Source organism: Sycon ciliatum, chromosome 11 (assembly GCF_964019385.1).
Source record: "Sycon ciliatum chromosome 11, ocSycCili1.1, whole genome shotgun sequence".
Taxonomy (NCBI): Eukaryota; Metazoa; Porifera; class Calcarea; order Leucosolenida; family Sycettidae; genus Sycon; species Sycon ciliatum.
The window spans coordinates 28,639,093-28,652,519 of NC_088653.1; the positions used below are offsets into that span (position 1 = coordinate 28,639,093).

The 13,427-nt window shown below is 47.1% G+C and overlaps 1 protein-coding gene across 1 annotated transcript; it reads left to right on the top strand.

Annotated features, from left to right (window-relative positions):
* Nucleotides 1-11,382, top strand: LOC135827268 (uncharacterized). The gene is made up of 3 exons (XM_065339799.1): nucleotides 1-77; nucleotides 3,140-3,224; nucleotides 11,024-11,382. The coding sequence occupies exons 1-3, from the start codon at nucleotides 69-71 to the stop codon at nucleotides 11,380-11,382; spliced, it is 453 nt and encodes a 150-aa protein (XP_065195871.1). The 5' UTR covers nucleotides 1-68.
* Nucleotides 11,383-13,427: the final 2,045 nt, after the last annotated feature.

The window sequence follows — 13,427 nt, forward strand, 5'->3', positions numbered from 1 at the left end:
CAGCTGGTGACGAGGAAACGTCCGTGGATCAGAATCTAAGCCTAAGGCATCACAATTAGCCACCAAAAATGGCCAAGGTATGTAACCGATATGGGTAGCAGTGCTGCAGGTTATTGTAATGTTCAGCACGGTATGTGCATGCAGCAGTGCTGCAGGTTATTGTAATGTTCAGCAGGGGTATGTACATCTAGCAGTGTTCCAGGTTACTAATATTGTAATGTTCAACAGGCGACTTGCCACAGAGTGAAATGATGTACTGTGTAGAGAGTGCATTCAGACTACCGAAAACCCCATCAAACCGTGAATGGCGAATGACGCTGATAATGCAAACGTTCCATTAGTGCGACCTAGAGCCAAACCTAAGGGGTGGCCAGTCATGAAATCAAGTCAAAATTATTATTAAATTTTTGTTTACAACGAACTCTGAAAATGAGTAGTCAACAGCGATATTATCTGCAAACTCTTGATCTTTTTATTAATTTTTTTACCATTATTTTAATACCGTAAGATCCCGCCAGAGTGCCCCGTCTCTCCCATCCGCCACTCCCTGACTTCTTGCCAGAGACGTGATTGATTGTATCCTCATATGACTCTGTCAAAGTCTGTGATGCCGTACTGTACTGCAGACGCGTGCTCGACCCGATTGGAAATGAACGCAACAGTGCCCACCCTCTTGACCAGGGATAGCACAAACCCTGAGTTTTGACGGGTCTGTACGACTCCTGGCACTTGACCTTTGGTCGGTGTACGAGATGCACAAACATTTTCGTAGGGTGGGTACTTTTTCATGTCGTACTGAATGCGGCAAGTAGGACTTGCCCATCCGCCAATCCCCACCTGAACCGACTCGAAGCGTCGAGGAGGTAGGGGCGCTCTGGCGGGATTTTGCTATTATTCACAAACCCAACTCGTAACGAAGTAGTGGTTGCGACTTCGGCGATAATTTGAAAGAAAGGTTTGCTCCCCACACCGAATGGCAGTCGTGAGTCAGTCAAGTGTCAAGTAAAGTCGGCGGAATAGCGCGAGCTCCGGTGTGGGGAGCAAACCTTTCTCCCAACTCGTAAAATAAAATAATTATGTGGACAAAAACAAACAGGTACTGAGTAGGGGCTGCACTGGGCAGCAGTGATGGTGAGGTGCCAGGGGCTCCACCGAGCAAAGGTCTCGGCTTCAATGCCACAAGCACACGCCAGGAAACAATTGCAAGCTCTCTGTGAAAGTACCGGCGCTATATGACTGATGTACAGCACAGTACAGTATAGCACAAAAGTATAGAGCAAGTACAGGTCTACTCTCCTCACAACGTAATCTCTAGGACCACGCAAAATTATGTTATATCGAGAGTTATGTTATGTAGAAAACCACGTGTAAAATACAAGATGTACCTCAAAATGAAGGGTATTACAAGGCGGGTTTAACCGTGCAAACATATACACACTGTACCACCATCGGCATCAGATGCAATCAATGCCGCAGAATATAATTATGCACAATAGGACTAAACTTGTTAGCTACAGCTATAGCCTGATCGTACCGCGCATCTGAATCTACGTTGTATCGAGAGTGCGCACGTCGGGGACCGCGCCGCAGCATGCGTTATGTCAATGTTTACTTTATGTAGGACCAAACTGGCCTAAACTGGCTAACTACAGCTGTCGCTTGATTGTACCGCGCACGTGAATCTACGTTGTATCGAGAGTGCGCACGCCGGGGACAACGCCGTAGCGTGCGTTATGTCGAGGTTTACGTTATGTAGGATTACGTTGTGTAGAACAAAATTTGTATAGGAGTATTGCTGTTTGGGTGCGGGATTTGATTTGGTTTACGTACTAGTGAGGGTTACGTACAAGTGAGAGTTGTTATATCCAGAGCAGACTAGTTGTTAGTTTGTCCTAGTCTCCGTACCATTGTCTTCCCTTATTCTTTTCGAGCTGGGGAGGTGAACATAGTAAAAAAAGAAGAAAAAAAGACCTGTAGTATGTAACCTCTGTAAGACTAATAGACTATTTAACCTTAGTTCTTTCACTCTTCACTCCTAGTTCCGTAAACCGGAACAGAAAGTCGATTCTGGATGGTACACATACATGTCGAACGAGTTGCATGTTGCATGGTGATGCCTGCGGCCTTCGTTCTATTCACAGTGACTTCTAATGTATTTTTATGAGCGTTTCCCAAGCTTTCTCATCAGCCTTCTCATCTTTTTTCATTCGATTCCTTTCTTGCATCAAATTGTTTTCTTTCTTTTCGCGTTGTGTTGAAATCCTTCATGATGGTATACTGAACTGTATTGTGCTTGCCCATGAAAGAGGCCACCCAATACGACAGATACCTGCCATCACAGTCACTACAAGCAGGTGACTAATAATAATAATAATAATAATAATAATTTACTGGTTTGAGGGAAAGAGACAAACGGGAAAAGTCTGAAGAAAAAATTGACTGTCACCACCAGGACTCGAACCAGGGACCCTCGCTTGTAGCCAGCGATGCTCTAACCACTGAGCTATGGTGTAGTCGTCATCCCAGCAAAGGCCGTTCAACATTTTCTTCAGACTTCGTAACTCACACTTCCTGTGAATCCACACAGGCGGGTGGGACGCAGCCCTCACTGTAACCCACACACTTCACGTACAAACTAGCACGCGGGGAGCCCCAAGTCATAACATATTTACTGGTTTGAGGGAAAGAGACAAACGGGATAATAATAATACAGTTCGCATGTCTCCCAAATAATGGGTTCCACGCATCTGTCAACTGTTTCATCATGAAATAGATTGTAGCAGGAAGAATAGCAGGTGAACAAAAGAGAAATAATGAGAAGTAGTACTGGACATGATGTTTGGCATGTACATGACCTTTGACCTTTGACCGATCTCAAAGTCCTTTCTTCCTCTTCCCTCCCCTATTTCTTGTCCCTTTGGTTTTTGGCTTTATACATTTTTTTCACTTTCTTTTTGCTGTCCCACCCATGGAATTATCTTCCCGATGGGACTGGTGTATTGTCTCCGAAAGAAATGAGTAAAGGAGAGGTGATGGTAATGCACATGAGCGTGTTGTGCTTGTCTCTCCTGCTTTGGATATTGAAAATGCATATGTTTGGCTGTGGCATTGTCTGGCCTGGCGTGTGTCCTATTTCCAGGTGTTGATCAGTGTTCTGCTCATGGGGAGCGCATTGGTGCTCTTCACTGATGCCTCTGGCCATCAGTGGAATTCTCCAAAGCAAGGTGAGTGTGTTGTAATGCAGTTGAGTGTAGGGGCACATTGCAGGTAACTAGACCGTCGGGCAAAGACTACTTACTGCTTTTGGGTTTTGTTTGCACTAATGGTGAAATAAATAAACTTTCTCTGCTTCATCGAAATTGTTGCAGTTTGACTAGTGACTTGTCACTTGTTACTGACCACTCCATAAGCTAATCATACAAAAATTATTACACAGGATGATAGTCTGAAGTCTAGAGTAATGTTCCAGGACAGTTGGACTGAGAGTTTCACATGGAGCTGAAGGCGTCGTCGTCGCTGATGTCAATGGACGAAAAAAATATCGTTCCGCAAATTTTCCAGGAAGGTTGTACGTTGGTCGCGCCCTATCTCAAACGCTTTGACACTCTCCACAGGACAAGAGCTGCTATGCTTGTCGTCTGCTAGGACAAAGCATAAGGGATGTAGGAACGATATGCTGTAGAAAACATGAGGGATGTAGGGACAATATGCTGTAGAGAACATAAGGGATGTAGGGACGATATGCTGTAGAGAACACTAGTCATAGAATCCCTGTCCCGCCATTGCCAGCTAATGAGCGCACTGTTATTTACTTTGTTTGAATCCTTTATTCTCATGATGGCACCATCACCAATAAGAGATAGGAGAAGGTGAGATGATGTGGGTGGGGTTGTGGGCTATGCAGTTGGAAATACATGATGCAATTGCTCAAATGTGGAAGTACTGTAACGTAATTTATCCCTCTGCCTTTGCCAGTTTGTTTTCTCTAATGATCGACTCCCTTCCACCATTACAGATGTATTTGATTCATTTTATCACAGTGCACATGTCTGTGAAAATACGGGGGCACAAAACACAGGTCCAGCAATGGGTGTGTAGACACTACACTGCCCTGTGCTGGTGAGATGTGGTGAACTCCCTCGACCGACGGTCTCGGGATCGGGGTACACTGCAGGAAACCAGGGGGGAGGGGGGAGGGGACGAGGGGAAGGAAGGGACGAGGGGAAGGAAGGGAGAGAGAGACAGAAAAAGTATCCTATATATACACTGATGTATGATCTAATACCCCTCCCCCTATTCATCCCACCCCTACTCATCCCACCCCTACTCACCCCCCCCCCCCCTACTCACCCCTACTCACCCCCTATTCACCCCTATTCACCCCCTACTCACCCCCTATTCACACCCCCCTCCCCCCTATTCACTCCCCAATACTCCCCCCTATTCACCCCCTACTCAACCCCCTACTCCCCCCCCCCTACTCCCTCCCCCACCGCTTTAGGAGCTGCATCTGCGCCTTGATCCTTGAAGGGTGGTTGCGTTCCTATGGGTGTGGAAAACTCGGCCTCTAGCCGAGTCTGACGCGAACCGTGTTTAAGGGGGCACATCACCCAAAAATTCGCTGAAAAATCGAATTTGTAAATTCATATTGAGTGCTACGTCAGTTGAAAGAGCATAAATAGCTGCAAATTCTCTGAAAACTGTGTCCCTATCTGACCAGCCGTTCAAGAGTTATGGCCGAAAATGTGCCCTTGCAAGGAAAGATTTTTTTGTTGCATGCTGTCATTTGTTGGCAGCACTGTATTTGAATGTGAGCAGACCGTGCGCAACTTGTCGTATTATGGAAACACGCGAAAGTGTGCAGAATTTTGCCCCAAGTCCAAAAACGTCCAAAAAATCACGTTAAAAAACCACGTATTGGGCTGCACGGCGGCGGGCGAAGCCCGCCGCCGTGCAGCAGGACTTTTGCCAGCACTCTCGTGACGTTGCAGATATGTGGCTTGATTATTGTAGTTGACGTTGATTTAGTGACTTTGGCAAGTTTGAGTCGTGTCAAGAAGTCAGGTAGGATTCAGTACTAGGCAGTAGTGAAACGTGAGTGGCAGTCTTTGCCGGTTTCTGAGGGCATCCTGGATTTGGTGTGCAGCGCTGTGGAAATGGCTTGCTGTGGAGGTCCCAGCACTGGATGTTATATCAAAGGTACGACCTCGTAGCACGTGCTAAACCTAAAAAAATTCAAAAATTGACTTGGGCCTGTGGGAGTCCGCGAGAGAACGCCCACTCGTTTCGTTGTGACAGATTCCAGGGCCACGTTGAGGGGCCCTACCCCACCACCCATGGCTGCTTCTGGACTTGTTTTAGGTTTGGGTCCCGCGCACGGACAGAATGGGCACGAAAATGTGAAAAAAATGTAAATGCATTTTGTTTGGCTCCTGGGTGGCTCGCACACCGTGGCACTATGCCGGAAATTTGAGTTTTTCCGGCCTGGAAAGCCTGTCAGTGAGGCGCAAGAACTTGTAAATCATGTCCTGAGGGCCAGCATAGTGGCAGGAGTGTGTGGTCAAAATTTCACTCAAATCCACTGAGAAACACCAAAGTTACGGTCAATTGAATGCCATATGAAATTTTTGGGTGATGTGCCCTCTTAAATTAAAAAATATATATAAGCAAGGCCGGTCTCGGAAGAAAATGTATAATTTAATCATTCAATGTAGGTATGTGAGCACTTCAGTGCCTGGATGTCAGAACCCCCCCCCCCCCACACGCTGATATGGACAGATGTCAGCTAAAACATGTCATTGGGGTTTCGTAAAATTTTAGAACATGGCCGATTGGAGAATTGTTTTCTGTTGAGCACATTAGAGCACATTGAAGAATTGTTTTCTGTTGAGCACATTAGCGCTGTAAAGTCAACTTCGCTGTACAGTCAACTTCGCTAATAACGACTGCGGATATAACGACAATTCGCAAATAACGACATAATTTTCATGCCCAGAGCAAAGTCCCATCCAACTGTGACACATATATTGAGACTTCGGGTATAGCGGCACTTCGCGAATAAGGACACTTTTCTGATGCCCCGCAGAGTGTCGTTATAAGCGAAGTTGGCTGTAGTTCATTCATCAGCCGGTGGAGATAGAGTCTGGTCGAACTATCGCCTGTAAATGAAAACGAGGAAAAGCAATGCAAGCAACCAGCAACTAGATCAGAGAGCATTGCTCAAGCTCACCACCAACCACACTCCATTCATAAACAGATGGGCCCTGCCTCTAGCTCTGGCGAGCTCCCGTATTTGGCGATTTTTCATGATTGTATCGTACACAGTGCAGTGGTGCGAGATATGAAATTTGAAAAAGGGTCCAAAAAGGGTACCTGAACTGGGGATCGAACCGCACAATGCACCATTGCAGGCAGGGTCAAACGGCCGGGACTTAGATGTTTTTTTCCCAATTCAGTGCTTTCGGGGCAAAACCTGGCCGGTATTCTATCCTGTTAATAATAATAATAATATTCGCGGGATCCGCGTCGGCATCGCTTGAATGTTCGTTCAGAAACACACAAACTAGCCTATTCTAGTCTATCCTGCTATGGCTTGCTTTTTCAGGTTACTGTAAATATACAAAATTTCCGCGCTGCAAAATTTCGGCACTTCACGATTTTGGACATTTCGGCCTCGATTTATTTTCGGCGTGGGGTAGAGGGCATGGTATAGTGCGACAGATGCTGTGAAAAAATTCATCTTCGTTTTAATTTAGGCGTTTTGGGTCGGTGCCGAATATAGCCGAAATTAAATAGCTGCCGAAAAATTGTACAGGTCGTCCCTCGTTAATACATAATCTCTGGGACTTGACAAATGTTATGTATTAACGGGGTTTATGTACTAAACGAAAGTGTACATAACGTGCTTGGGTACCAGAATTTTTCACTTTTTTCAAGTTTTCTGAGTGTTTCTTGCTACCATGACTAGGGAGCGAGATATTCTTTATTCCCTCGATATAACATAAACATTATGTTATAACGGTCACAGTCAGCGACGATTCTATAGTGCACATGATACATGCCCAGTCTTGCCTGTACACTGTACAGTCACTCGAAAAAAAACAGAGCTTTGTCGGTTTGTGATGTGGACTCTGATTTCTGAGCTAATTGCGCCCACAAGTAGACACTAGAACACGATGTGTCTCCACTGGAAGGCCAAAAGACCAACAAATAATTATGTACTATTGAGGTAGGTGGCATGCGGGCACGGAGAAATGTTATGTACTAACGGGGTTTATGTACTAACGAATTATGTACTAACCGACAAAATTTGTATGGAAGTGATCACGTTTCGTCCGGGACTTGAGATTTCTTATGTACTAACGGGGTTTATGTACTAACCGGACTCGTATTAACGGGGGACGACCTGTATATTTACAGTATGCGATAACGCCAAATTCGCCATATATACATGTAGGAGCCAGTTGAGGTGGCAAATGCCCATATATGAGTAAAGCGCGTACAGAAACCCCATATATAGAAGAATTTGGGGTGGCAAACGACAAACGTGCTATGTGACGTGTATGGCATAACCTCTATAGACTTCAGAAACATAATAATTATTGGAAGAGGATTCCAAAGGGGATTGCAGAAAAAATCCAAAGAACCTCAACGTTTGACCCATTTATGGCCAAAACTGCTAGAATTCTATCTTTTTCTGAATGGACTGTAGATGAGAAAGCATTGCTCAAGCTCACTTTCATGCCTTGGACTCTGCCAGTACTCCTTGTCAGGTTTTTGCTACTTGAAAATTGCGCACGTTCGACTGTTTCAGAACGCCTATCTGGTTGACTCCAGCATTTCACTTGTGCGCCACTGCGCTCCTCGTGCTCAGCTTTATCAAAGTTCTTTTTTCAAGCACTCACAAGAAGGAGGGAGTCTTTTTTCTTCTTCTACAAAATCCACAGTTGAAAAGGGGAAAGTCTAAAAAAAGTCATGCATTCATCTCATTCTTCCTTCTTGTTTTGCCGGGCTATATTAACGAGAGTGAGTACAACACTGCTACTCTCCAAAGCTCTAAATGTAAATTTCAAATTTGGACTTCGTGGAGAATTTTTTCTTTCTTCCGTATCTGGCTCGCAAGTGTTGAGTTTCGGAGAGAAAAGAGCAGTACGAGGCAAGTGGCCTCTAACTTCCTTGTACTGAAAAACATGTAATTTTAGGTGCATTCAAATTTCGGTGCCAGGGACCTGCCAGGTTTCAGGTGTAATGTAGAATTAGGCGACCGGCATTCCCTACACATCCAGCGCATACTCTAGTAATTCCTTGCCTGTGGAGTGGCGCACCCAGTACCGCACTTGCCTGTGGAGTGGCGCACCCAGTACCGCACTTGCCTGTGGAGTGGCGCACCCAGCACCGCACTTCTATGTTTGGTAAGCATAGGGGCATCGTTCCCCTCGACCCTGAGATCGTTTTCGTTTCACCGTGGCTTGAAATCTTGTCTCCTCCACGCGCCCTCGCCATGGCTCCGCTTTGCTCCATCTGCTCAACCCTGTCCTCGGAGCTCCTGCTCAGGTGAACATGCTTAGTCTGCCATGCGTCATGTTTTCTAACTTGTTCGTGGTTCTACTAGTATTTGATTTGTGATTTTCGAATAATTGTTTCGTGTTGGGTCTTCGGCGTAAGCCGTGGCACTGAAGTCCCGTGTTATTCTCTTCTGGACAAGTGCTCTCACACGCGCCTAACCTTGCTTCTGTTTGTACATGATTGTGGCCCACATTGTGTGTGTCATTGTTCGAGTGCTTGTGTGAACGGTGTTTGGAACCAGTGTAAATTTTCTCCCTCCGGCTCTGGCTGTTCGAGTGGTCGCGTGCACTGTGTTTTCACACCTTCTGTTGTCTGTTCTGTTGTGCCTGCTCATCGTGTTGCTTGGTCGTCAGCATGGGTAGCTTTGCTCTTGTTTGCTTACTCGCCCTGTGTTGTACGCTGGTGCACATTAATGCGTTGTCGTCGGACTGCTCCGATCCTGCGTCGATCGATTTGTTTGGTAGATGTCCCCATCGATTTTCTCGATGTGGTGACACTACGTCGTTTCCAGTTTCAGGAACTTGTACTTACATTTTTTTCATCTTACTTGTAATAATAGTATTCATGTTTTGAGTCGAGCATTGCAGTGCGCCGCCGGGGTGCCCCACCGATCATGTGGAATGGCTGTCGCCCAGCGGTGAAGCATGCTTCTGAGACTCTCGTTGACGGTCCGGGCGGCAATCTTTCTGTGGGCGTGTTGTTTTGTCTTTGTGCTTCGGCATGTGGGTCTCTCCATTTCACCTAGGCGGGCGTCCGATCATGGTGAGGCACGGTCTGCCTGGTGGGCTGGAGGGATCCAGTGCTTATTTTGTATCGGTTCGCCTTGCGGGTGTACGCGTCAGGCGAAATAGCACGTCATAGTACATTTGAGATCAGCGGGAAGAAGATGACGACGTTCACTAATTTAGTATCTGTGCACACGAATCTGCTGTGTGTGTGACTCTGTGTGTCAGCTATGACATCAACCCCTGTGGTTCCATGCCTAGCATGTACGTCTGAACCATCCTGCAAAGTTTGAATGACGTAGGTTGAGCGATCTCTCCGCGAAACATACTTTTTGAGATTCTCTTCATAGTATATCTTCCACCATTGAAATTTCGAATTTCTTGCTGAGAGGGGTGGCTTGCAACCTCGATATGGCTTGTTCCAGGCATGCTTTGGAGCCATCCCCTGTTGAAGTAGTGGCGGGATCTGCCCTGCAACTGCTACAACAAAAAATGATTCGATCTGAGAAAGGGTGAGACCGCGAATCTCGGTTGAATATTGAGTAATTCAAGCCTTTTCACGACGAAGATGGAGTTCTTTTTGGAGATGGACGTCGCGGCAAAGGACATGGTGTCCGACTTCTGGCGTCTGGTGAAGCCAGGGATCATTTGTCCAGTCAGGTCGGCAGCCTAACCATCGGCAAGCTTGTGTTTGGATCCCGTTCTGCTCGATGTGGTAGCTCACAAACAATTTGATATCGCACAAATTGATCTCAGCATCGTGCGTATGGTATTTTATATTCAGAAAATCCCAAAGTGTCTCTGTGTAGCCGTCCTATGCCACGAGAAACTCCAATCAGGCTCCTATATCCTCTGCTTTCATGATTGAATGTCCACTTCGTTTGAACAACAAACACAACAATCGAGGACGGCTTTGCAATGAAAAATACAGCTATACTGGAGCTGAAAAAAGAAGAAAAAACGTGCTCAGGATGAGACTCGAGTACACGCATACTCTCCCAGCAGGTGAAACGCAATGTTTTTGTGAAAAATGCGTGTCGCCGACTGACCAGCAATTTCGCCTAACAGTTTCCATATTTTGCTGGCTGGCCTTTGTGCGTTCCAGTAGGGACCAGGAGTTATTTTTTGTTGTTTTGTTAGCGGATTTGCTTCCCGTGTAATATCCAGTTCAATCCCTGTGGGGTTTCAGGTTCAATCCCTGTGTTTTTTCAGGTTAGAGGCCTGTGGTTATTCAGGGTAGCGCCCTGTGGTTTTCTACGTTATTTTTTGTTTGCGTATTGGTGACCGATTTGTTTGTGTGCTATTACGGTGTCCTCATTAATTGATTGCCCCTGTTTCCGTAGGCGTGTTCAACATTGCTGTTCTGCCATTTTTTCTGCCATTTTTTCTCCTCTCCCATCCTCAGGAGAGGATGCATATTTTTGTGTGACCGTATGTTGTCCGTGCCTGCGCGGACTACGCACGTTGCATTTGCTGCATTTGTACACATTCTTTTTGTTCGACTCTTGCCTTCTTCTTGAGACTCTCTTTGGAGTGAGACCAAAATCCTATGCGGTGCACGCGATATGAGAGAGTAATCGGAAGGGCCTGTCGTCTGGAAATAACCCCCCCCCCCCCCGACGACAATACCCTACATGTCCCCAAACAAAATGCAATCATGAGCCATCAGTTGTTTCTCTCTTCTGTGTTCTGTGTGTTATTCTCTGTGTTCTGTGTGTTATTCTTGCTGTCAGGATATTATAGGCATGAATCTGTCCATGCGAACACTGAGGACCTTCGTTGCCCAGTGGGCATGTACCTATCAGTACCCCCTATGTCCTACCTTCCAGAAGGACCAGGTAGCCAGAAAACTCTTTCCGAAGCAAAGGGCATTTGCCAAGCGCTACACATGACTTTACCACCAAGGAGTGCTGCTCACTGCTTGTGGGACTTTGCCTTCCACAGCACTGTTGGAAATATTGATATTGGCTATGAAGGTGTGTGGACAGACCACTGGAAAAGCACGTCTCATGATGCTAATTACAAAGTAAAGTTAAGGGGTGGTGGTGATGTGGATCGTGAACGTGGAAGTGTAATCTGCTATGGTGAGTAATGGCTGTTGTTGTTGCCGAGTGATTGGTTGGTTGGCTTGTTGGTTGGCTGGTTTGGGGGGTGGGGGGGGGGGGGGTGGGGGGAGAGAGGGGGGAGGTTGGTTGATTGGTTGGTTAGTTGGTTGGGTGGCACTGGGTGGTTGGTTGGTTGGTTGGTTGGGTGGCACTGGGTGGTTGGTTGATTGGTTGGTTGGTTGGGTGGCACTGGGTGGTTGGTTGGTTGGTTGGGTGGCACTGGGTGGTTGGTTGGTTCATTGGTTGGTATGGGGGCCAGGTGCCCAAAATGTTTACTTTCGTTGCAGTTGAGAGGGCACAACGTTTTGGTAGTTTCAACGTGTAGACGGGATCACAAGGAGCTCCAAGATATATTTTTTTACCCCAGAAACGTGATGGGAGGTACTAGAATTAACCGTTGACGTTTCGTGCATGGTAACCATGGCACTACATAGCAACAGCATAGAAGAACCTTGATTACCGGTCACAGTGCTCGATACACAGCTCCCACGTAATCATTTACACCGGCTCCTCATGAGAGATCAAGCGAATGTACAATTGCGTGATCAGCATAGAGAAGCTCGGGCCATGGCCCGTCGACTCGACAGGAAGCTGCGCAACCAGTTCTTCACTGAACAATGCCGAACGAGTGACCAGCGAAAACTGTGGAGAGTGTTGAATGTCGTAACTGGTCGTCAAAAGAAAGCCCAGGTCCCACAGGCATCCCTACAGGATCTCAGTGTTACATTTGGTAGTGTCGTACATGACCCAGCGCGTCCCGCCACTCTTCAAGCTCCCTTGGGACCAACCCAACAATGTGGTTTCTCTGCTTTCCAGCCGGTCGCAGTTTCTGCCGTCGAGTCCTGCTTGAGTTCTGTGGACCCAAGTAAGGCGACTGGCAGTGATGGTGTGCCTGGCCTACTTCTACACAAGTTCTCCTCAATATTGGCACCCAATCTCACCAAAATTATCAACTATTCGCTCAGAACAGGCCAACTTCCTTCCACCTTCAAATCCTCACATGTCACCCCTCTGTTTAAGGGTGGCGACCCAACCTCACCTACAAACTACCGCCCAGTTTCCCTGCTACCCATCATCTCCCGTATTCTGGAGGCATTTGTAAAGAAACAGCTCACCACCTATCTCGAATCAGCCCAGCTTCTACCCACCAGCCAATTTGCCTATCGTAAACAACACTCCACAGAGGATGCACTTGCCCTCGCAGTCAACAGATGGTCTCTAGCCAAATCTCGACGAGAGTACACCGGAGTTGTGTTCGTAGATATGTCGAAAGCGTTTGATCGCGTTCAGCACGAGCGTCTTCTGACTGAACTCTTCTCTCTTGGCATATCTGGTACTCCACTCACTTGGTTTGCTGATTACCTCTCAGGCCGCTTCCAGCAGATCAGAGTTCAAGGACATCTCTCTCCTGCCGTTTCTTGTTCTCGTGGTGTCCCACAGGGCAGCGTTCTTGGTCCCCTGCTATTTGTCTTGTACACTAGCACATTGAGCACGATCCTGCCACCGGCGGTAAACCACCAAGAATTTGCGGATGACATTACTCTCGACTGCTCAGACACCGACCCCACTGAAGTATGCCGAACCCTCAGCCACGCAATCACAAGCCTCGCCACGTGGCTAGAAGATATTGGTTTGCTGCTGAATGCAGCAAAAACTCAGCTTCTCTTCATAAAGCCCCGTGGCGCAGATGACACACAGCCTGAGGTGTTCTGCCATGCTGACAAACTTGCTATCACACCTTCGGCTAAGTATCTCGGGGTAATACTCGATGAGGAGCTGTCCTGGAAGCCCCACATTGCACACCTGAGCCGCAAGACTGCTAGGACCATTGGCCAGCTCTGGAGGCATGGCCAAGGACTCAGTTTGCGCGCCAGACGCACTTGGTTCCTCAGCATGGTCCTCTCTCAGCTATGCTATGGTTCGAATAGCTTTGTTCCTGGGCTTTCTGCCCAGTTGCTTGGACGTCTGGAGAAGAGTTTCAAAGCCGGCATTCGTGCAACCTTGCAACAGCGCTTTCTCACCCCCACCGCAC